The sequence below is a fragment of the Diabrotica virgifera genome, chromosome 4, assembly GCF_917563875.1.
Source record: "Diabrotica virgifera virgifera chromosome 4, PGI_DIABVI_V3a".
NCBI lineage: Eukaryota > Metazoa > Arthropoda > Insecta > Coleoptera > Chrysomelidae > Diabrotica > Diabrotica virgifera.
Window position 1 is genome coordinate 163,220,985 of NC_065446.1, and position 19,612 is coordinate 163,240,596.

The 19,612-nt window shown below is 32.5% G+C and overlaps 1 protein-coding gene across 1 annotated transcript in view; it reads right to left on the bottom strand.

Moving 5' to 3' along the window:
- The window catches only part of LOC114336768 (dynein axonemal heavy chain 10), an 863,661-nt gene that overhangs the window by 696,413 nt on the left and 147,636 nt on the right, over positions 1-19,612 (bottom strand). The window contains exon 14 of the mRNA XM_050648469.1: positions 10,564-10,765. Within this exon, the coding sequence (XP_050504426.1) occupies positions 10,564-10,765 (202 nt within the window). The remainder of the gene's footprint in view (positions 1-10,563; positions 10,766-19,612) is intronic.

The window sequence follows — 19,612 nt, forward strand, 5'->3', positions numbered from 1 at the left end:
CATGTATTTTGTGGAATCACTGGTTGTAAAGTGGTGTATCTTGTGGGGTTTGTTAAGCAGTAAAGATTCCATTGATCTTTCCATATCGATAGTTGGTTTCTTTTAAAAATAGTAATAACATCTGATACACATAAAGAATATGACAATAAAGTGCCTGATGTTATACTGGATTTGGCTAAGTAGTCTACATACTCATTATCTTTGAGTCCAATATGTGCCTTAACCCAAATAAATTTTATATTGAAGCCAGAGTCTTCTAAGTGCTTTAACATATCCTTTATTAAAAATATGTAAGGATTACTAAATGTTTTGGGCAAAAAAGTATTTTTGATATTCTGTAAAACTGATAGGCAGTCTGAAAGAATTAACGTTTTTTTAGTATAAGAGTTTTTAATATATTTCAACGCTTCGAGTATGGCCAATGATTCCGCAGAGAAAATTGAAAACTCATTGGGAAGTTTGTACTTGAATTCGAAACCTCCTGAGGGCAAAAAATACGCACAGCCAGACCCTTCTCCTGATTTAGATGCATCTGTGTATATAACTGTTGCATCACTGTAGCAGTTCAAAATAGATTTCAGGATATTGTTGCTGATTATGTTGTTTTCGTTGTATGTGGGTATTATTACATCAGTTTTATGGAAGAGAGCAAAGTAGTCTAAGTTTTTGTCTACTGTGTTTAATTCCTTTGAAAAAATAGGATTGTTCTGTAATGCAGTACATAAAGGCGGAGATGGTTTTTTAATCCAATACTTGTGAGTAAGATCTGATTCGTTAAGATGACATATACTGGAAAATAATTCGAAATTTGTAGTGTGTGCTTTAAATACCCATTTTTCGCTTAGTAAATTTCTTCTAATCTCTAAAGGAGGCTCAGAAGCTTCAACATGTATTGGTTGTATAGGAGTAGATCTCATAGCACCTAAACAGATTCTCAAGGCAGAGTTTTGGAAAACGTCAATTTTTCTTAAAAGGTTTTTGGAAGCAGAACCGTAGAGAGTAGCACCATAATCTATAATGGATCGTATATAAGCTCTATAAAACAATAAAGATGTTTCAACATCGCAGCCCCACCACACTCTAGTTGTCATTCTAAGGAAATTAATACCTTTGCTACATCTATCCAGCATATATTGTATGTGTGGTTTCCAAGTTAGTTTTTTGTCCAGAATGAGTCCCAGATATTTGACATTATTTTTAAATGTAAAAGATTGATCACTAAGTAATACATCTTGGTTTATAGGAAGATTGTGTCTTGTAAAGACAGATACTGCTGATTTTTTAATTGATAAATTTAAGCCGTTCTCTAAGAACCATGGAAATAGGGAACTACAAACTGTACTTAGGTTTTGCATACCGTTTTCATATTTCTTGCTTTCCATATAGACACAAAAGTCGTCTGCATATTGTATGATTTTGAATGGGATGTTGTTTATTTGCATCTTATGTATGTCAGAGGTGTACAGATTAAATAAAATTGGTGATAATACTGAGCCTTGTGGTATACCGTAATAATTATGTCGAGGTCCTATTAGTTTATTATTATGATCTCTGATGTAAATTACCCTATCTGTATAGAAACCGATTATTGTGTTAACGAAAGCAATTGGCACATGAAAAAAATTTACCATTTTATGTTTTAAGGTTGATAAACACACTGAGTCATATGCTCCTTCAATATCTAAGAATAGTGCTGCTAAGTAGTTATTTTTAGTTAAGTTATTCTGTACATCTACAACAAGTGTTGTTAAAGCGTCTAGAGTTCCAAAACCTCTTTTGTAACCAAACTGGTTTACTGGAAGTAAATTCTCTTTTTGTAACCACCAATCTAATCTAAATTTTATAAGCCTTTCTAAAGTTTTAAAAATACAAGACAGTAAGGATATTGGTCTATATGAACTTACGATGTTTGGGTCTTTTCCGGGTTTAAGGATAGGAACAACTAAGATGTCTTTGAAAGAATCGATAACTATATTTTTTTGGATGATATCATTGAAGACATTTAAAAGAAGTTTTTTAGCAACATCTGGAAGGTTGGTTAACATGGGGTATTTTATATGATCGATACCAGGAGAAGTATTTATGCGGTTTTTAAGGGCAAAATCTAATTCAGTTTCAGTAAATGGTTTTAACAGGAAGTGATTATTTGAATGATGACTTTGTGTAGATCGTGTAGGTGAATTTTGAGCAAAAGGAGGACATACTTTATTAAAAAAGTCGTCTAATAGATTATCATTGAAGGGTTTTATACTAATAGATGCTTTTCGATTCATTTTGTTGGCCTGTGACCATATCTCCTTAGAGGAGGTATTTTTGCTTAAATTAGAACACCATTTAATCCAACTAGCTTTGGCTTTTTGTTTCAACTGCTTTTTAGTATGAGCAGTAACTTTCTGACAATTTAGATAATTATCAAGGCTTGGTGAACGTTTATACAATGCTAATGCTTCTTTTCTGTCATTGATTATCAGATCGCATTCTGGGTCCCACCATGGTGGAGGCGATCGATTTTTAGATTTAAAAATTTTGTATTGAGGAATAGATCTAATTGCAGCATCATTAATGCAATCTAGTAGAAAACTATAATTTTGATAAGTATTGAAAGAGCTAGGTATTGTAGTTGGAAAACATGTTTTCAATTAAGGATGTATACAGGGACCAATTGGCTTTCTTGATATTCCATTTGCTTTTTGGATAAATTATTTCTTGTAAGGTGTTGGTTATTGAAAAATTCATAGATATAGCAAAATGATTCGAGCCTAAGGTGTCAGATAAAACTGACCAAGTAAATTTACTGGCTATATTAGCTGTGCAGAGTGAAATGTCAATCATAGATTTTTGAGTACCATATCTAGGAAGATATGTAGGTTCTCCATTATTCAAAATTACAAGATCTAGGTCTTCGATACTGCTAACAATTTGGTTACCAACTGGATCATTACGCAGTGAGCCCCATAGTGAGTGATGAGTAAAGACTGGATTATATGCAAAATGCATATGCATATATATGCTGCATATTTCTCATGTTTTTCATAAATGCATATGCCTTGCATATTTGGAGATTTAAGAGCATATAAATGCATATTTTGATGGGAATTTACTCTACCCCCATTTAAAAATAAGGTATATATTAGTAACATCAACATCCATTAAAATAAAATGTGAAAGTAAATATTTTGCTGTTAAGCTCCTTTGTTGTTGTACCCATAAACATAATGGGCGTTATTTATAGCTGCAGGTATCATTATCCGGATATTTAAGATTTATAGACTTCTCAGAATTTACAAATTACCTAAGTAAATACCGATTATATTTTGAATAACATTACAAATATTACCTGTACTTTCTGCTGGTGTCGGCCAACTATGAATTATTCTGGGAAAACCAACCAAAACGAAATTTTAAGCATTTTAAGGGTAGGATAGATTATTTTATTTTATGAATGGTTAGTCTTAAATCAATCGCCGATTATTCAACTTTTGTGATTGCAAGTTATTGACTATACTGTGTAAAAAAATCATTTTATTATTATTGTGAAAATGCCTAAAGTAGCAAGGGAAAAATCAAGTCTTCTCAGAAGTTGGATTGGAAGTAACAATCATCTAAAAGTTATCGACAGTGAAAGTATGTTTTGCACCATTTGTGATAAAAAGGTAAGTTCTCCACTTCAATAGATTTTTAAACTTATCAAACTTCTTTGCACATCTATGTGTCTGTCTATTCTAAAATGACAAACCGTCCCATTTCTTCAAAAACTGTTTTTTAAAGTTCGCAACGGTTTGGCTTATACAGAGCGAGGTGTTGAGAGTGGCCCACCCTGTATACTACGGTACACTGACTGTACTTTATTGTTTGACGATTTCAATTTCACTTTGAGAAATAAAAAAAAATTGGGGGAGGTTTAAAAAGTTTGATCATTTTAATGTAGGTATCTATTTACGAAAACATCTAAAACATCATTATCATTATATTCCAGATTCCATGTCAAAAGAAATTCCAAGTAGTTCAACACATAAAAACTTCACTTCACCAAACTAAGCTATCAAAAAATGATAATAAACCTCGCCAGCAGATTCTACAGAACAGTTTGCAGATTCAGAATACGTCAGTTGGGCAAGAAACCTTTGCAAAGGATTTATGCCATTTTTTTTTGAACTGCAATATCCCTCTGCACAAGTTAGAACATAAATCGTGTCAAAACTTTTTAAAAACTTATTGCAAGATTAAAGATAAACCAGCTCAAATACCAAGTTCTTCAACTCTTCGGAAAAAATATGTCAGTGCATGTTACAAAGATGTGATGACGAGTATTAAAAATCAGTTAAAAGCCGAATATCTTTGGATTTACGTCGACGAAACAACGGATACAAAGGGTCGACAAATTGCGAATCTAATTGTTGGAGTTCTTAACGACTCTGGCGATTTTAAAAACTCATACTTAATTAGTGTAAAATGTTTGGAAAAAACAAACTATGCTACAATAGCTAGATTTGTTAACGAATCCCTAACAAATTTTTTTTTACCTGATCAAGTACCATTTGAAAAAATATTATTAATGCTTAGTGATGCCGCCTCATATATGATGAAAGCTGCATCCAATCTTAAAATCTTTTTCCCTAATTTAATTCACTGTACATGTTTGGCGCACGGCCTAAACAGAGTTGCAGAGAAAGTTAGAATTGAATTTCCCAATGTAAACACCTTAATAAATAATGTAAAAAAAGTATTTCTGAAAGCACCACTACGTGTACAGGTATATAGGGAGATGCTTCCCGATATTCCTTTACCACCAGAACCAGTATTAACCAGATGGGGAACTTGGCTTAAAAGTGCTATATTTTTATCTGAACACTACGACGACATCAAAAGCGTTATTTCAAGTTTTGATCCGACTTGTACCGCTATTGATAACTGTCAAAATATTTTTAAAGAAAAGTCTATTAAAAATCAATTGTTGTATATAAAATCGAATTTCGATATCATTGAAAGTTCAATTACAAAATTAGAGGCTCAAAATTTATGTCTTCACAATAGTATGTCTATTGTTGATTCGGTTAAACAGAAAATAACAAATCTGAATGGGGAAATTGGAGTAAAAATTAAAGATAAACTTGATGACGTTTTAAACAAAAATGAGGGTTTCACTTTATTGCGTTCAATAAATAATATAATCAATTTTGGAAACTTCGATGAAAATATTAATATGGATCCGTCTCTAATAGCAAAGTTTAAATATGTCCCAATTACATCTTGTGACGTTGAGAGATCTTTTTCTGCCTATAAACAAATATTAACAGATAGAAGACATAATATTAGTTTAGAAAATATGAATCAATATATGATTATTTATTGTAACAATAAAAATATGTAAATTTGTTTTATTGTACTCTTTTTATAATATTAGTTTAGAAAATATGAATCAATATTGTAACAATAAAAATATGTACATTTATTTTATTGTACTCTTATTTATCTTGTGGTCAAAATAAAATATTTTGCCGTTTTATTTGTCACAAAACCTGAAGTTAAAAAAATATATTAAGAAATAATAATACAATTTGGTTTAAATTCAAACCTATTTATTTATTTTTATTATTTTTTATTTATTTATGTATTTAACGTAAACCATAAAATTATTCATATAAAAATAAGTGCATATATAAATGCATATTTGCATGTTAATTGTGCATATTCAGCTTGTTTTAAAATGCATATTGCATGCATATTTTAGACATTTTTTAGTGCATATTTTCCAGTCTCTAGTGATGAGCATTCATATCTCCGCCAATTAAAAAAGGTGATTTGATTTGTGAGAAGATATTTATCCAATCGTTTTTGGATGTACTAATATTTGGAGGTCTATATATAGATAAAAAACTTAATTCTATTGTGTTACATTTAACGATAGCACCGCAAACTAAAATTCCCTCATTAAAATTGTTTCTAATATTTATTTCACGAAATGGTATAGTTGTTTTAATTAAAATTGCAACACCTGCATACCCGTCATATCTATCTTGGCGAATTACAATATAACCTTTAAATGTATAATTTTGATTTGGTTTGAACCAGGTTTCACTTAATAATACAATATCAATATTTTCAGTTATTAAAAAATGAATTAAACTATTTTTATTCGAAACAACGGATCTACCGTTCCATTGCAAAATTTTTAATGATTTAAGTTCTGGGAACATGTTATTTATGAGTGATATCCTCTAAAATCGTTTTTATACCATGGTAAATACTATCTTGACTCATAGTTTTCATATCATCTACAGTTTGAATATTTGTAATCAAATTAAAAATATAATTGGAAATTAGTGTTTCCAATACTCTTTGATCTGATTTGTTTTGACAAATTGGGGGTTTTAAATTAGCAGGAAGGGGTTTGGAGGGCCCAAAATTAAAAGGGAACATGGGTAAATTGTTTTGTGTTTGGTTTGGTGATATTTTTCGTTTTTTAGCTATATTATAGTGGCTTGAGGAGGGTTGGGATTGGGATGTATTATTTGAAATGTTTTGATTTTTATGTGTGGTAGTAGAAGGGGATGATTTTTTTGAAGATGTTGGGAGGGGAGGAAAACTGTCTTCGATATTGTCTAGTGTGGAAAATCTATTCTGAATAAACAATCCCGAGAAGGACGATTCACAGTAATTTTTTGCCTCGATAAAGGAAATTTTTTGCTCAATCATCACGTTCTTTATCTTCTTTTGATGTTCGTATTTTGGACACTTCTTGGATATGGAAACATGATCTTTACTATCACAATGTATGCATTGAACATCATTATCTTGACATGCATGATCTTCATTTTTGATTTTTCCACATTTTATGCAATGTGCTTGTGGACTGCGACACTGCTTGGAAATATGTCCAAATCTTAAGCAATTGTAACACTGTGTTACTTTGCCAATGTAGGTTTCAACAGGAAAAAATACACTATTTATTGAAATGTAGCTAGGGAGAATATTTCCTTCGAAGGTGACTATCATTGTCCTTTTGGGTACATAGTTAGTTTTTCCATCGGTGTCAACTTTTCTGTAAGTTCTTTTAAAGGCTATTATGGGGGAGGGAGATTTACTATTATCTAACAAATACTTTTCATCGTATTGAGTATCAATATCTCTTATTAGGCCTCTTATTTCTAGTAAATGGTTAGGGACATATGCTACTAAGTTTTGGTCTTTTAATTTTATATTTTTAACTAAATTATTTGCATCTACGATTGACCTTAACAAAACTTTAATTCTGTTTTTTCCAATGGCTTTTATTTCAATAATATTAGGAATGTTCAATTTTTTATGCAAAATGTCCGCAACAGTAAGTGGATGTAAACGGCCAATATCCTGATTGTTTGATTTTTCTATATATACATAAACATTATTAAAATTGTACTTATCTGATGCAACGTTGAACAATTTTTTCTCTACAACTTTTTGCGGAGGTGGAATTTGTTGTGTCGGCACTTTAATAACATCTCTGGTTTTAGTTGTAATTTTCGCAGTAGAATCATCCAAATTTTCTATTAAACTTGATTCAATAATATCCATTTCACTATTAACATCAAACATTACGAAAGAGAGAAATTCGACAAAAATTACCTACAAGCTACTAGTGTTACAATCGAGGATGAGCATGGTCATATAACTGCCATATACTGCCCACCCAAACATAATAACAAACAGATATAGTTTGAAGGTTTTTTCAATACACTTAGAAGCAGGTTCTTTTCAGGAGGTGACTATAATGCTAAACATATCACTTGTGGCTCACGAATTACAACTACAACAGGAAGAGAATTAGTCAAAACAATGAAGGCTAACAATCTACAACAAATATCTACAGGCGATTCAACATATTGGCCGTCAGATAGTAATAAAATTCCAGACGCCATAGACTTTTGTATCACGAAAGGTATTGATACTGAAAAATGTAAAGCAGAATCTTGTTTTGATTTATCATCCGATCACTCTTTAGTAATAATAAAGGTTAACTCTCAGATTACAAATAAAGAAAAGCAACCTTCTCTGTACAACAGTGGGACGAACTGAAACATATTCCGGAACAAACTAGATAATTTAATGTCCCTAGACTTATCCTTAAAAACTGAACTGGACATCAAAACAGCAGTCGAAAACCTAACAAAGAATATACAAGAAGCATCTTGATTAGCCACTACAAACTATGAAGCACCTCTAGGCAAAAGTGAAATATCTCCCACAATTAAAGAAAAAATTGCTGTCAACAGATAATTACGGAAACAATGGCAATAGGCAAAGACTGGTGAAAACAAGAAGAAACTTAATAAAGTAACCAAAGAATTGAAACAACTAATTCAAAAAGAGCTAAACCAGGGCATTTACGACTATCTGTAAAGTCTTACACCTACAGAAGCAACGGAATACTCATTATGGAAAGCAACAAGAAAACTCAAAACGCAACAACTTCCAAATCCACCAATTAAAAACTTCAATATTGCATGGGCCAGAAGTAATAAAGAAAAAGCTGAAGTCTTCGCGGAACACCTAAGAATGTATTTAAACCATTTCCTTCCGAGGTATCCACCGCAGAAGAAAAAGAAATAATGGACGACTTAGATGCCTTATTTCAAATGGACTTGTCTCTACATAAATTTACTGTAAAAGAAGTCAAACAAATTGTAAAGCATGAAATCCACATAAAAAGGCACCTGGATTCGATCTAATTTCTGAAAAAATCCTACAAGACTTTCCTGAAGAATGTTACAAACTCTTCTTCTTCTACGGCACTACAGCCCAAATTTAGCCTTGGCCTCCTTTTTTTTGCCTCCACCCTTGCCTGTCTGTGGCTGCTCTTCTCCATACACGGACTCCTAAAAGGGCTTGTGCGTCGCTGTTTACTGTGTCTTTCCAGCGCTTTCGTGGCTTCCCAACCGGTCTCTTTACTTGCATTCTAGCATTCAGTGCTCGTTTTGGTAGCCTATCCTCTCCCATTCTTATCACATGTCCGGCCCATTGCAATCTTTGTAATCTAATGAAGTTTGACAGTTACGTTTCCTTATAAAGTTGATAAAGCTCGTTGTTGTATCGACTTCGGAAGATTCCGTTTTCCCTCACAGGTCCTAGTATTCTCCTAAGTACTTTCCTTTCGAATGTGTCGAGTTTGTTTTTGGATGTTTCTTTCAGCACCCAGGCTTCACTGCCATAGCATGTTATTGGTTGAATTCACAAACTCAAAACCTTCATATTCAACGCAATGCTACGGACGAGTTACTTTCCCTGCACCTGGAAGGTTGCACAAATCATCATGATCCTTAAGCCCGGAAAAAACCAGAAGTCGTCTCCTCATATAGGCCAATAAGCCTGCTCTAAATGTTATCCAAAGCTTTTGAAAAGCTCTGCGCCAATAGGTTCCAAATAAAAATAGATTTAAAAAAACTGATTCCAAATCATCAGTTTGGATTTCGAAAAAAGCACGGAACAATTGAGCAGGTCCACAGATCAGCTAACCGAATCTACAGGGATCTGAACGATAAAAGATATTGCGGCCTTGGATATATCACAGGCATTTGACAAAGTGTGGCATAGCGGCTTACAATTTAAATTGAAAGGACTCTTACCCTATCCCCACTTTCTACTACTAAAATCCCACCTATCAGACAAACATTTCTTCGTGAAACAAGGGAGTGAATTTACTGCATTACATCCAATATATTCTGGCGTTCCTCAAGGTAGCGTCTTGGGACCTATATTGTTTTTCCTTTATACACCTGATCTGCCAAGAACAAAAGCCACCACTGTAGCAACATTCCCTGATGACACGGCGGTCTTGGCATTACACACCAATCCGGCCTCAGCCTCAAAGAACCTTCAGACAAACCTTGATAAAATCCAAAAGTGGCTAAAAAGATGGCTTATCGGAGTTAATAAAACGAAATCTACACAAGTGACATTCACTTTACGCAGAGAAACATGTCCACCAGTAAAAATCAACGACTGCTACCTCCCACAAGCTAACAATGATAAATAACTTGGCATGCACTTGGACCGACGGATGACTTGGAAGAAACATATATTCACCAAAAGAAAACAGCAAAAAACAAAATGTTGCGAACCATCGTCAATGCATCTTTATATATCCCCAACAGGGTCATTCTACACGACGTCAAGTTATGATCCATCAAGGAAGTGATATACCAGTTTAGTGTTCGTTACAGTGAAAGAGTGTCAATGGACCCTAACGTGTTGGCCAAGCGCCTAAACGTGCCCGATGTCAACGAAGTGCGTAGACTTGGACGCCTGCTGCCTGCCGACCTGTCTACAGCACTCAAATAAGTTTTAGCTTCTAAGGACATATAGACACCAATAAGTACTCTCATTGTTAAAAAAACACTAAATTTAAATTTAGCTAGTTCTTTAGAAGAGATCACTCACTCGAGTGATACTATACATGTCAATCTCACATTTGTCAAAGCAAACGCTTATTGTTCTTCCGGCAGTTTGCAGAACCCATTAGGGGTTAAATAAAAAAAAATCATCAATAATGTTTGAATAAAGTGACATAAAAAATGGTTATCTTACTCTGTTCGTAGGCTTTCAGTTCTTTTGCAAATTTCAAATATTGATTGAAGGTGCTGGCTTTCATAGAAGAATTAACTATTTCTGGAACCTTTTGAAACTTTAATATTGGTCTCTTAAGTTTATAGTATAGAAGCCGTGCCCAATAAATTGCACTTCCTCTAGATGGTAAATTCTTATACTCTATAGGATGTCTTTTATATCTCTAAAATAAGTTTATAAATACTTTACAAACAGTATGTGCAAATTATCGGAAAATATGCCATTTTTAAGAAAAGTTATTTACCAGCAATTTTATTGCTGGAATCCAATCTTATGATTGTATATATTTAATATAGCTATGCAAAATCTGCAGATAGTATGCTATTTTTATTTTATAAACAAATTATCGCTAGGAAATCATAATTTTTCCCTTTAAACACTCAAACAAAAATTCACCGTAATTTAGTTCTGCATAGAGATGTTTTTCCCAATTTGCTTTGATGAAAATTTTCCTCGGAAGATGCAGCTTTTCCCAACAAAATATTTTATTTTCAACTAAAATTTTAGGTAAGTAATTATTGATCCATAACTATATTATAATATGCTAACATAACAGCTTTTTTGGTATCGACTTCCAGAAGCCGGTTGAAATTGAACGACTAGTTTAGCAACAATTAAATTATTAATTAACAATTTACGGTCGCAATAAGAACTATAATAATTATGATACACTAGAATAACTATAGCCTAATAAAATAAAAAAAAGTCAAAATGTAAATTCGTACAGGTTGAAACAAATTTTATATCAAAGTTTAGGTATATACAAAAGATATTTTCAAAAAAGTATCCAAATCATACAAGGGGATCATTGTTTAAATAATTAAAAAGGGGTCATTTTTGCAAAAAAATTACTTTTTTAACTGCTGAGGTCATTCAATTACTAATCAAAGTCAATAGGATTATTTTGTGTAAAGTTGAAGGATAAATCTTTCACATAAAAGACTTACTTAATTAAATTTGACCCCCTCTTGATTTAAATAATTGTATATAAAACTTTAAAAACACATTTGCAACAAATTATTTTTATCGTTTTAAATAAACACTATAAAATATCTTTTTTTACAAAAGAAGTTGTGCTATGTTACCAGTATTAAGCAAAAAAAAATTGGTCAAAAATATTTAATATTTTTTGAGATATTGAATTTGTTTATTAAATGTTACTATATTTTCAATTGCAAAGACGCGGTTGTTGCCAAAGAAATATTCACCTGAATAAGATCTCGGTATTTTGATTTTTATCGATAATTTCGATAAATGTATTTATAAATTCAAATTTGAACGAAACTCCCCCCTAAAATGGCATTTGAAAATTATTCAAATTTGTTTATATTTTGTTTTTTTAATAACGTCGCGGGAATTAGGTATTTTGAAATACCGTTTCGATAATTGGGTTCCTGGGAATTTTTTACTAATTAACATAATTTTTTTGTCGTTTTTTCTTCTTCTTTTTTTTTTCTTGGAGTTATATTACTACGGGCCCTTTTAGAGTTAAATTTCATTAAGAATATTGAATCTGTGAGTTGTAGATTCTAGACCTAAAAATATTAAGATTTAACTAAAATCTCTTAAATAAAATGTCGCTACTTACTGAGTTACAGGGTGTTTTATTTAAAAATTTAAAAATTATTGTTACCAAGTTCTTTAAAACTATTTGACGTATCCTTGTCATACTTGGCAGAAAGTGTGGCTATTATACACCCTACTAAATTGTGATTAATAATCGTTTCTAGCTAGTGCCAGAGGCGTACGACAGGGGATAGTGAACGATTAACCCTTCCCAAATTCTACGCCACTGAGTGAATTACTATTTTAGCAAAATTTTTCGATTCTCCAATACTTTGTATGTAAATAACTTTATTGGTATCGATAAAGTCATCAGTTTGCGAGATATTCGAAGTTTAAATGAATGAATTTTTAATGAATCAAAATAACTATGCCGTTTCATTTTAAACGTCCAATATCTCGAAAAATAATGACTTAATCGTTACCAGTAAAGATTATATTATTTACACAAAAAGTATTGGAGAATCAGAAAATTTCACTAAAATAGTATTTCCCTCAGTGGCGTAGAATTTGGGAAGGGTTAACCATTAACTATCCCCTGTCGTACGCCTCTGGTAGTAGATTGAAACTTTTATTTATCACAATTTAGTAGACTGTAGAGTACTCACACTTTCTGCCAAGTATGATAAGGATACGTCAAATAGTTTGAAAGTACTTGTTAAAAATAATTTTTAAATTTTTAAATAAAACACCCTGTAACTCAGTAAGTAGCCACATTTTATTAAAGTGATTTTTGACCAATCTTAATATTTTTAGGTCTAGAATCTACAACTTGAGACTCAACATTCTTAATGAAACTTAACCCTAAAGGGCCCGTAGTAGTATAACTTCAAGAAAAAAAAAGAAGAGGAAAAAAAGACAAAAAAATTTGTTAATTAGTGAAAAATTCCCGGGAACCCAATTATGGAAACGGTATTTCAAAATATTTAATCCCCGCGACGTTATTAAAAAAAAAGTTATAAACAAATTTGAATAATTTTCAAATGTCATTTTAGGGGGAAGTTTAATTGAAATTTGAATGTATCAATACATTTGTCGAAAACATACATAAAAATAAAAATAATAAGATTTAATACAGGTGAATATTTCTTTGGCAACAACCGCGTTTTTGCAATTGAAAATAGAGTAACATTTAATAAACGAATTCAATATCTCAAAAAATATTAAATATTTTTGGACCAATTTTTTTTCAGTTAATACTGATAACATAGCGCAACTTCTCCAGTAAAATAATATATTTTATAGTGCTTATTTAAAACGCTAAAAATATTTTTTTGCAAATTTGTTTTTAAAGTTTTATGTATAATTATTTAAATAAATAGGGGGTCAAATTTAATTTAGTAAGTCTTATGTGAAATATTTACCCTTTAACTTTGCAGAAAATAATTCTGTAGACCTTCATTAGTAATTGAATGACTTCAGCAGTTAAAAAAGTAATTTTTTTGCAAAAATGACCCCTTTTTAATTATTTAAACAATGATCCCCTTTTATGATTTGGATACTTTTTTGAAAATATCTTTTGTACCCACCTAAACTTTGATATAAAATTTGTTTCAACCTGTACTAATTTACATTTTGATTTAAATGTAGTGTAATTTTATTTTACTAGACTACTATGATTCTCGTATAAAAATGCACTATACATATCTAACGTATTTTACAGAATTGAAATTAGACTATTTAAGAGGTCTCAGAACATTCTAAAATTATAAACAAATTTTTGGCTTAAAAACAAATATATCTCGGCAACTAATTGGTTAAATAAAATTAGAACCACGGTATTGGAAAGGACGTGGCAGGACACTTTCTCTAAAAGAAAAAAAAGTTTAATTGCGATGAGTTGTTCCTGAAATACAATCGGTTAAAGTCGACTGCCATTTGAGATGAAGTTATAAACAATAGGATGGTAACTTTTGAATTATTACATTTTTGTTTCGGTTCTCTTTCCACATATAATTTTTTATACAGTTTATCCCAGTAAGTTGTATCCAAACGGAAAACTTGTTTATTATTAATTTAATGAAAAAAAGTTATTCTTCATATAAAGCTCTGCATGGTTCAAAACCTAAGATTTAACCATCAAATATCAAATATTTTGAATACTATACGATGTAGGTCAAAAAGTTTAAATTTCACTCAAGAGTGAAGTAGCTTTATTTTTCACAATATTGAAAATTGCTATTAAAAAAAGTTGTTTAAAATTAAAAACTGTATTCTAGTATGCAATTACATCCTTCTAATTGAAATTTTTTTTTTGAAAAATTATGGATAACTAGCATTATTTTCAGATATTTCAACTCAGATAACTCTTTTATTATTAATTTTACGAAAAAAAGTGATTCTTAATAAAAAGTTTTGCATAATCTAAAATCTAAAATACAACCATCTTATGTCAAATTTTGTCAATTGTATACGAGGTATACCGAATCTTTTTCAAGTATACAATTAGATGTTTCAAAGAAAAGAAAAAAGTTTCTAGCATAAAAATTAAGCGACTTATGATCAAAATAACGTCAGTTCCTACTTTTTTCTACGAAAACATCAGTTAAAACAACCCCGTAACCACCCTACTAATTAAAATTGATCTTTACCTTTCTGTAATTCTTTTTATATATTTATTCTCAACACAACCAAGAAGATTGACCTATTTAAAAGGTTTAATTTTAGAAAAATTGGAGTTTAAAGATAAATTGATTTTTTGCAATTCCGTAATTTTTGCCATTTTCTTCAAAATATCTCCGAAAATATTTTAGGTACAAAAAGAATTTTTTTTTATTATTAGAAAAAGATGTCGCATCCACCAAAAGGTTATTAGCGACGGAACAAAATATAAATAACAAAATTAATCAATTACAGATTGTACAAAATGTTTCTGGATCTGAGATAATTAACTATATTATTGTCACAGGAACAGTTTTGACCTAGAGCCTGTGGTAGAGCGTTTGGGAACTTGTAGCCAGTGGCGGCTCGTCAGAGGAGGCAAGGGAGGCTCAGCCTCCCATAAATTTTTTACACACTCTATACTGTTTTGTTTATCATGAATCGCGAAAACAACAATTACTCTCACTATTATACAACGTGTAAATTCCATATTATCACTAATTATCCATACGTACGGAGCATTAGCATTAGAACGCATGATCGCGTCTCAGTTTTATTACATATTATTGTAGGCAGGACCCTGGGTTATCCCGAGATGCACGAACGGAGCCGAGAAGCCCAGCATTCTCCGTTGCTAATGCTCCGTGCAGCGCAGCAGGCGTTTAAGGAGACCCCGGTCGCCTAACAGTAGCATCTACGGCGCCATCACAGGGATCATCACGCTGCCCGGAGATATACCAAGGGAGGCAGAGTAGCTTCGCAGCTCCGTTGGGTGGTTGGGTGCGTCTCGGGACAACGAATTTTAGGGTCCTGACTAAAAATAATGAAAAATCTAAAAGTGCGAACAACTTGCTCAAATAACTTTTTCCGATATCTCTAACTCAAAGCAAAATATCGGTATTTTATCGTGTTTTTGAATTCGCAGTAGGCCGCGTTTAGAATTAAAAAAATTCAGTTGAGTATCTTAAAAAATTTGAAGCTTCATTATGTATGGACTGCAAAACTTCAAATCTGTATTTATTTTGATATGCATAGGTATCTATTTATTTACAAATAGATGGAATTGTTTACAAATAAACGACACAAACTTTGGTATTAAACTTTTACTATTAGACTAACTATTTTTAAAATGATGATATCATGAAATTATGAATTAGGATGATATTATGAAATGTAAATAAAAAATGGTCAAAAGATGGGGCCTTAATTTACATTTTTTGGCGCATTTTTTTGCTAGTGCGTCTAGATATTTTACAGTTAGGTATAGCCTCCCCTATTGTAAAAATCACGAGCCGCCACTGCTTGTAGCGCTGTCTTTCTTGGTCATATTTACTACATATTGTTAAAAAGTGTTCGACTGTTAATCGGACGTTACACTGATCACATATAGGTGGATTTTTCTTTGTGAATAGGTAAGAGTGCGTAAATGTGGTATGACCTAGACGTTCTCGTCTATTGCGCTACGATGGGAGCCACTGAGACACATTATTTTTAATTTTATTTAGCTTGGACTTAGTTTGAGACCACTCATTTCGCCACAAAAACAACACTTTATTTTTAAAATAAGCTTTTAAGTCACTGGAAACACACTTGTCTATCGGCTTTGAAAAATCACTTAAAATTGCCTCTCGTGCGGTCCTGTCACCTTCTTTATTTCCTGTTATTCCGACGTGTGAGGGAACCCATAAAAATTGGACGCTTCTTCCATGTTCATGAGCTTGGGAAAGCTGGTATTTTAGCAACTTTTCAAAAGGATGTTTCGGAAAAATATGTATTAATGAGTTTAGAGAGCTAAGGGAATCTGTTATGATCAGGGCTTTTGTGAGTGTAAGCTCGTTAAGAAGTTTCACAGCGCGGTATATGGCGTAGAGTTCAGCTGAATATGTGCTACATGCTGGGGGTAAACAAGTGAAATGTTTTAAATTGAACAACTGATTGGTCTTTAAGTTTGTCTCCTGTAGACAAATAATATCTGGAGAATATTCAGATAAAAGAAGCTGTAGCATAGGGAGACCATGGAAAAATCCATCAATGTTCCATTGAAGTATCGCGTTGAATGTTGTTAACAAATTCGGAGTTAGATGATACTGAACAATTGTCTACAGAAGAGTCACTCTCTAAGTCAGAAATCTCATTCCCTAAATAGTTGTGTAGTTTCTTTTGAAGTTTTGTAAACTTAGTTTTTGTAGATCTATCATTTGCATATTGATAGCTGCTTTGTAAAAGATAGAGTAAACCAGCCATATCAGTTGTAAATTCTTTAACGACGCTAATAGTGTCGGGGGAGCCTTGGACATTATCAATAAGTAAAGACAATTGTTGGTAATTTAAAACGAATGGTGGGGTATGATTATCAATAAAATTTTCAAGAGTTTCCCGTGTAGATGGGACTTTAGATGAGCGCGGTTTTTTGGTTTAGATGATTTGGGTTTTGCAAACAGATTTTGTGATGAAATTGCTGAGTCTGAAGGAGGCGTATCGATCTCACCAATACTGCGTTTTATGGACGAACTTGCGTTTTCGCAAGTACTATTAGAGTTTTCACTTAGATGCTGTGGCTTTATTACATTTGGAGGTACTGGAGCAAACTCATTGGTAGTGGCAGAAGTCGAGCTTGAGGTTTTATTTGTAAGATTGGTTGAAATGGTTGTTTCAGAAAATTGTGGTGATGTATCAGTTTTATTAGAGTTTTCTGCAGTTGTATCTAATAGAAAAGGTGCTGATAGATTAGAGGATATTGCCTCCGAAGTTTGTGAAAACGGTATTGCCGCTGAATGAGGTTGATTGAAAGTGTTGCTATGAGTAGGAGTATTAGTAATTTCTTGGTCATGGAGATTTGTAGGTGTAGGTGATATGATCGGATTTGATAATGGATAACTTGATGACTGCTGAGTGTTTGGTATCTTGTGTAATATACTTGCTGGATCTGTTGGATTTGGTACTTCATTGTTTGACTCAATATGAGTTGATTCCGTTACTGAACTGTTATTTTTCGAACATTTTGGAAAGTTCTCTACGTTACGCCCTCATATTATAAGGAGTATTTCTACAAATTTTCAGTTTGATCTATGTAGAGCTAACCGAGAAATATTGTTTATAGTTCGCTTTTACTCCTTGATGCTTATTATTTTTTTACATCCCAGAGAACGGCTGTTCCCGTACTTGTGACACTATATATATATGTACAAGAACTTTTCTATTTTCTAAATGTGACTGAATTAAAAAAATTGGACCAAATCCAATCTTAAAGTATAGGGAAAGACTAGCCCATCCAAATGTCAACCATCCATTTTAGTCCAAGGGTGTGGATTTTACGGCCCTTCCCATTTACGGTCTGTTTTTCGTTCTCGTCCCCAAAACTCCCAAAAATTTCGAAAATTTAGGTCCGACCTTTACGGCTTTTTATAGTACTGATCATTACCTTTCCAACGCATGTTAATTTTGAAAATTGGTTATATCATTCAAAAGTTACCGATCTCAGAAATTTTATTCAATTTCTATTTAAAAAGTGAAAAATGTTTTGTATGTGTGTATGTTTGTGGAAAAGTTACACCGATCTGAACTTTTTTTCTATGTTTTAAGAAAGGGTCAGGGCCGATTCAGAACCGGTGTAGCTTGTGACTTTCACCCTTAAGCCAGCTATAGGACTTGGTAGGTACAAAACGGCATTATTTTTTGGGGGTACATACATATCTTAGGTTCAAGGAGAGACAGGAAAACCGCAAATACACCAAATTAATAGCTTTGAGTTAAGAGTAGAGTATGGGTCGGTTGGGCCAGACGGTCAAAGTCCAACTCAGACGTCACTGGCGCCAATGTCGGTAAGCGTTGGATCTGCATTACCGGCCGAGCTTAGTCAGAGCATGAATTTAGCTAAGACCGGAACCGTTTGTTAATTGACAGCTGATTAATAACACGTGTGATATACAGGGTGTAATCAGAAAATAGACATGGCGTCGTGCCAAAAAGAGACCATGACCTATTATAGTTCTTATTCTTCTTTCCGTCTCTCACAAATTATAATATACAGGGTGTAGTCAGAAATTCAAACCAATTCTTCTTCTTTTCGGCTTTCACAGTGATTCTTCTATTTGTTTGTGAAGTCGGCGTTCATATAGGTAAAAAAAATGGGGTTACTAGAAATAGAATATGATTAATCTAAGAATATACTCCATTCTTACAGTATGACCAAACCTAAAAACATCCACTATAATATTAAAAGTCTAATATACAATATTCTTTTTTGTGATTTAATTAATCAACATGAACCAGTCTTACAGTATGGCCAAACCATAAAAACGTATCTTACTCGATATAGACATCAGCTGAACGATCACTGCTCAACATGGATCTTATCTGAACGATCACTACTCTACATATGTCTCCATTGAACGTGCATTACTATACACCGCTATTATTCTGTATATGCCTATCATTTTTATGAAAATTACTGAATCTAGAGGATATTGTGAGGTGCACACTTTATTTTACCTACGGTAATTCGGGTAATACTCTCCACTGAACGTACATTAATATACACCACTATTATTCTGTATATGCCTATCATTTTTATGAATAATACTGAAGTATTGTGATTTGCATACTATATTTTATCTACGGCAATCGGGTAATATTATGTTTTTACAGGTTGATATTGAACATCTTCGATAAGAGAGATATGTCGGTCATAGACGGTTCTTCGATAGCCAACAGGCAACAATATTCCCTGATCATGTTATAACATTCAGAATGCACTGTATATACTAACTCAAGCTGACAACATACTTTGCAGATGTGGATCACGATCAGCTTATAGGTTTATGTACAATTCCCTTCGTAAAGGTAC